Source organism: Dryobates pubescens, chromosome 2, assembly GCF_014839835.1.
Source record: "Dryobates pubescens isolate bDryPub1 chromosome 2, bDryPub1.pri, whole genome shotgun sequence".
NCBI lineage: Eukaryota > Metazoa > Chordata > Aves > Piciformes > Picidae > Dryobates > Dryobates pubescens.
Genome location: NC_071613.1, coordinates 45340634 through 45346633, shown reverse-complemented (window position 1 = coordinate 45346633; position 6000 = coordinate 45340634). Strand labels below are relative to the sequence as shown.

At 51.6% G+C, this 6000-nt stretch overlaps 1 protein-coding gene across 1 annotated transcript in view; it reads left to right on the top strand.

The window, feature by feature from the left end:
* The first annotated feature begins 5038 nt into the window (after nucleotides 1-5038).
* Nucleotides 5039-6000, top strand: part of ITGB5 (integrin subunit beta 5) — a 64566-nt gene continuing 63604 nt past the window's right edge. Inside the window, exon 1 of the mRNA XM_009904393.2 lies at nucleotides 5039-5309. Within this exon, the coding sequence (XP_009902695.2) occupies nucleotides 5204-5309 (106 nt within the window). The 5' untranslated portion in view covers nucleotides 5039-5203. The remainder of the gene's footprint in view (nucleotides 5310-6000) is intronic.

Here is a 6000-nt window from a genome sequence, read left to right as displayed (position 1 = left end):
TATGTAAAGGGTGAATACCAAGGGGATGGAGCCAGGCTCTGCTGGGTGATGCCAAATGACAGGACAAGGGGCAATGAGCGGAAGTTGAGACATAGAAAGTTTCATGGAAACAGAAAGAAGAATTATTTAACTGTGAGGGTGACAGAACACTGGAACAGGCTGCCCAGGGGGGTTGTGGGGCAGCCCCCACCCCAGATATTCCAGACCCACCTGGATGAGTTCCTGTGTGATCTGGTATAGCTGATCCTGCTCTGGCAGGGTGGTTGGACTAGCGCATCTCTTGAGGTCCCCTCCAGCCCCTAACATTCTGTGATCCTACACCCCATCTTGACCCTAGCTTCCTCAAAACTTCTTTTTATTAACACCATCTACCAGCCCAGGTTGATGGTCATGTAGTTTTGCTCTTCTTTTGTTGCATGGAGAGCTGCTTGGACCAAAGGACAGTGGGACGTTCAAGACCTTCCGCATGCTGCTGCCCAAGGCCAGGCTGCATTGGGGTTCCTCTTCCCAGCAATCACCAGCTTCACTGTGACTTCTGGAAATGGGTAATCTTAGCTGTCTTAGCTGGTCTTTCTGGCATACTAGAGAGCTGTGTATGAGATCCTGTGGCTTATGAGCTTACTGCAGATATGGTGATTGAACGAGTTATAGCAAATAATGAGGTTACAATGAGTTACATCCAGTTGGAAGATGTGTCTGGACATCTAGTAAGTAGCAGCCCTAAGCTTATGCCACAGAGTCTGGAAGTGGAAGGAAATCAGTGATATCCCAGGATTTTACTGCATTATCAAGGCAATAATTTGTGAAACATAAAGGCAGAAGTAAAGTGTCACCCTGAAAAATGCTGTGGCTGTGGACTGGGGCCCTGGGACCAACATTTTGCTCAAACTGGTTCAGAAAGAAAAGTCATCACTGAAAATCTAGAACCTCTTCAGTGCCTTGGCAGACATCTAGATGTGACTCATTTGCTTTTATCCACCCTTCCTGCCACAAGGAAGGCACAACAATGAAAGCCTATCTTTAAAGCACCCAAAGTATCTTTGATAAAACATTTTATTTGCTTTGACTGATAATGAAAGAGCCAAAGAAATTACTCAAAATTGCATCACCTGCAAATGCATGCCTAGATCAGACACTCTGGCTTTATGTCCCACACTGACCATAGCTTTAAAAAGCAAATGATAAGAAAGCAAGCACAAAGATCAGGCCTTTCCAGCTTGGGATGCTCCTCTCAGTGTTGCACCAGAACTGAACAATGATACCCAAACCTCAGGTTCAATGGCATCCAAATACTTGAAGGAGCTAGAGGGATCTCCATCCCATGGACTAAGCCATCCTCAAGAATGGCATTTGTTAGAGAGGAGACATGAAGGTCAGGGGAGAAAAAAAACCATGGGCAGTGATGATAGCTCCTTCTGGAAATCAAGAGTGACTTTGTTGCAAGTCATGCTTTGACAATTCCAGAAGATGGACCCTTTCTTCAGCTTCCTATCCCAAACTCAGGGTGTTGTCTCAAACTCATCTTCTACTTCTTTGTGTCACCCATTTGCTTTTAATAATCTTGTTAAAGCATGGGCAGTAAAGGCTTTTTTTTTTTTCTCCTTAGTCCTTTATTCAGCAGAAGGGAATCCTAGGAAGAAGATGAATGATTTATCTGGATTTGTACCTGAAGGCAAACTGAGGGCCAACTGTTGCCACCTCATCCCTGGCTCCACAAAAGCAGCCAGCACACTTTGGTCCAGCACCATGGTCAATGACAAGCAGGAAGAATGTATACAAATGCCCTTTCGGGGGATCTGACTTGAAGCCACACACTACCTATGCTGATGCTTCATTTCTTGGTCTCTGGCCAGCTTCAGACACACAAGGCTGCCTGGTCACTTCAGAGATGGGTGCACCTGGTGGGTACAGACCCCACAGTCAATTACTGCAAAGTTCCCCTCTTGAGGTTAGAGCTAATTGATTGGTTATTAGTGCAATTAGATCCTCTTTGGCTGCTGCATGCCGAGGCGAGAGCACAGCCCTGGCTTTGGAGAAGGGTATTAGTGTCCTGCTCATCAGGGAAGCCGTGGCACTTCCTCCCTGCAGTGGTGGGGAGGCTTTCCTGCAGAGCCCTGGGCCCATACCATGGTCGGTGGGTCAGTGGCAGTGTACTGGGATGAGACATATAGCCTGTGAATCTGTGAGACCTCCACAAGGTCTTGGCTTGAAAATTATGATGATAAGGGTGACATGACTGATAACAGGCATTGAGCACTGACAACAGCTCATGGCTCCAAAAAGAGCCTAGTAATGGCTTCTAGCCTCCCCCCTTCTCGGGGGCTTCTTGTAGGGGCTGCAGGTTGAGGTCAATCTAGACATGGTGGACACTGGGTGCTCTCAATGATTCCACAGGTGCCCACAGAAAGCAAGGGTAGATGCTCGACTTTGGCTGAGCCTGGCTAAATATAACTGATGACTGTTGAGCTCCTACGCCTTGCCTGGCTCCTGTCCCACTGCAATACATTCCTTCTGCAAGTCATGGCCCTCTTCCTCAAATCCTCTTCTCTGCTACTTGAGGTGATGCAGCTGAGTCTCACAAGGTGGCTTGCTTTCCTCTAGGTATTTTCTTTCTCCCGTGGCCCTGCTTTTCCTTTCTTCCTGCTGCTCATTCATCACTTGCCCCTGTGCATCTGCTCCTTCCCCCCATTGCTCTTTGGATGTCATGGCAAGACACAGGGATGAGGCATGAGGGGTGAGAGATGAAGGTCTCCCTGCTCCTATGACCAGGCTAATGGAAGCCCACACACAGGTCTGTCTATGTATGTTTGTACATGTATTTGTGTCTCAGGGTACTTGGGCATGGCCAGAAGATCTGAGAAGAAATTTCTAGGTCTACATGAGGCTTCTGTGGACATTGAGGCTCAAATCAGGTACTTTGTCTCATGTAAATCATCTCTGCACTAGATTTTTTTTCTTTTTTCACAGATACATTAAAAATGCACCACAGGAGAACGACCTGCTTTGAAGTCCCCACATCTTGCATTTCCAGGTCAGTCACAATGTGACCAATAATAATTTTGCTATTAAGAAGGGGTGATAGCACACACTTTATTGCACTCATGGAATAAGAGGCAGATCTGCTGCTTCCATTTTTCCATGCACAGCTGAGGCCTTGAGGGCAGCTTGTAGGTCACAACCTGGCACAACACCACAACGGTGTTTTCGGTGGGGCATTTAGTAGTCTTTTTGCACTGGTTGCCAGCCGCGCTGTTAAGACTACCTCACAGGCACTCCAGGAGTGACGCTGAGTTAGCAACACCAGGACAGCTAAAATGTTGCAACTTTAAATGCTGCAACTTTTATAGTGTTTCCAAACATAACAAACAGTAACTTCAGCCCCAAATGTGGTGTCTCCCAGGGGTATGGAGCGGCTGAAGATATCAGGGAGGTCTGTGAAAGCAGTGGTGGAACTCAGTGCAAATATGGCAGTGAGAAAATCTGGCAGGTGACACTACAGCTAATCACTTCTTTTTGAGGACAGCAGTGCAATGGGTTGGGCTGAGGGCATGTTTAATGCAAAATCCAGTGGCAAGATCTAGTAGACATTATGCTGAAGCAGCATGAAGGTCTGTAGGCCATGGGTAGTTAACTGTTATTACGAATTGCCTTTAAAATCAGTGATCAGCTCAAGGGGTGATTTATGACTTCTTTTAAAATCAGAAGAAAACAGAAAGCTCCCCAGCAACCCAGTCACAATCATAAATCCACCATTTGCTTTAGATCTGAAGCACTGATGTCCCAGTGCACCAGGGACAGGCACTGGGTGCGTGGACAGTGCCAAAAAAGCCAGCAGGCAGGGCTGTGCTGCCTGGATGCCTTTGCTTAAAGAGCCCATTAACAGATGGACACAGTTTGTTTGCACAGAGAAAATCCCTGAAGCAGGAAAATGCCGCAGAAGAGCAGGCACTGACCCGTGGGGAAACGTGTGCAAGCCCTGCTGTGCGCTGGGAGAGGAGGGTGTGTGTTGTTCCTGTGCCTGTGGGTACAGCAGCCTGTGTCTGTGTGTGCCTGGGGCTGTGCACACTGAGCCAGGTGTGTGCCTCTGTGTGTGTGTGCATCTCTGTGGGTGTCTGTGAGAGACATGTGTGTGTCTGTGCACATGTATGTGTCTGTGCACATGTGTGTGTCACTGTGCAGATATCCATATGCATGGGTGCCTGTGTGGGTGGATGTATGCATGGATGTGCATGAGAAGGGCATCCAGCATAGACCTGTTGGAATGGGTCCAGGTAAGAGTCATGAAACTGATCAGAGGACTGGAGAACCTCTCCTGTGAGACAGCCTGAAAGAGGAATGTTTCTGTGATTCTGTGAATTGTGCTTGTTCAGCCTGGAGAAGAAAAGGCTCTGGAAAGACCTACTTGTAGCCTCTCTACTTAAAGGGGGGATTACAAGAAAGGTAGGGACAGCCTTTTTAACTGGGCCTGTTGAGATAGGACAAGGGGTGATGGTTTTAAACTAAAAGAGGGAGAATCAGACGAAAGATAAGGAAGAACTTTTTTTACAGTGAGGATGGCAAAACATTGGCACGGGTTTCCCAAAGAGGTGGTAGAAAACTCATCCCTGGGCACATTCCAGGTCAGGTTGGATGGGGCTCTGAGCAACCCGAACTAGTCGAAGATGTCCCTGCTCACTGCAGGGGGTTGGCCTAGATGACCTTTTAAGGTCCCTTGCAGTGCAGACCCTTTCGTGATTCTGTGACGATGGATGTGGCGTGGGCATGCACGCGCAGGCATGCACGTACACGCGTGGGGGGAGGTGTGCGTGTGCATGAGCGCGGGCGTGCGTGGAGCTATCTGCGTGTTCGTGTCCCCGTGCACCACACGTGTGCGTGGGCCAGGCCGTGCCCGCTCCGCGCCCGCGGGGGACGGCGCTACCCCTCCCTGCGCGACGGGGCGGCGGCAGCGCACTCTCGGGAGCGGGACGGACACGCAGACAGGCACACAGACACACGGACACCACAGCGGCACACAAGCACGCCAGCCCGTCCCGTCCCGCCCCGTCCCACCGCCGAGCGCGGAGCGTCTCCGTCCCGCCGCCCCCGGGGCAGCTCCGCGGCGCCGCCCCCGCCTCCTCCTCCCGCCGCCGCCGCGGCTGCACAAAAGGCGGCGGGGAGGGCCCGGCCGGGAAGGGCTGCCCCGGCCGCCCCGGCCGCCCGCACCATGCCCCGCCGAGGGGGGCTGCCGGCCCCCGCCGCCGCCCGCCGGCCCCCCCCACTCCTCCTCCTCCGCCTCCTCGTCCTGGCCGCCCCACTGCAGCCTGGCAGAGGTAAGGGCCGCTCCGCTCCCCGCCGCTCCGGGCCCTGCAAACGCCGCCTGGGAAGGGGGATTATCCCCCAGCCCTCTTCGCTGCACTTTGGTTACGATCTGCATTTCTTCCTCCTCTCCCTCCACCTCTTCCCGACTGCTCCAGTCTCCCCGCTGCTTTCTCTGCTGCGTTTGGCGTGTGCCCCCGTTCCCTCTCAAGCCCCGGTGCCGGCGGACGCCGCTCCCTGTCCACCGCTGCCCCGGGAGCGCAGGCGGTACTAGGGCTTTGCGCCGGTACTAGGGCTTTGCGCACCGGAGCTTTGCACCTCGGCGATAAAAGCAGGGAACAGCTATGAGTACGCCTCTCCCTATATATATGCTTTAATGCAACCGGCTCTAACTACTTCGGGGAAAGGCACTTCGCTGGAATGTTTGAGCATCGATCGAGTGATTGGATGAGGAACCGCAGCAGAAAGCCACAAGCCCTGGCTCTGCCGGGGACCCATCTCAATGTTTTCACCTTATATTGTTTCTGCACTCCCACCTCATGTCTTTCCCTGACGTGAGTGTTGCATCCTCGTCGCAGTCCATGCTCTCTTTGGGAATGCTCACATGGCTCCTGCACATACTCAGAGATCACAGTGCAATTTGTGGCTCTCCTCTAGTTGTGGTGGAAACGAGGTTTCTCTCCTCTCTGAGCACTCAGAGAAACT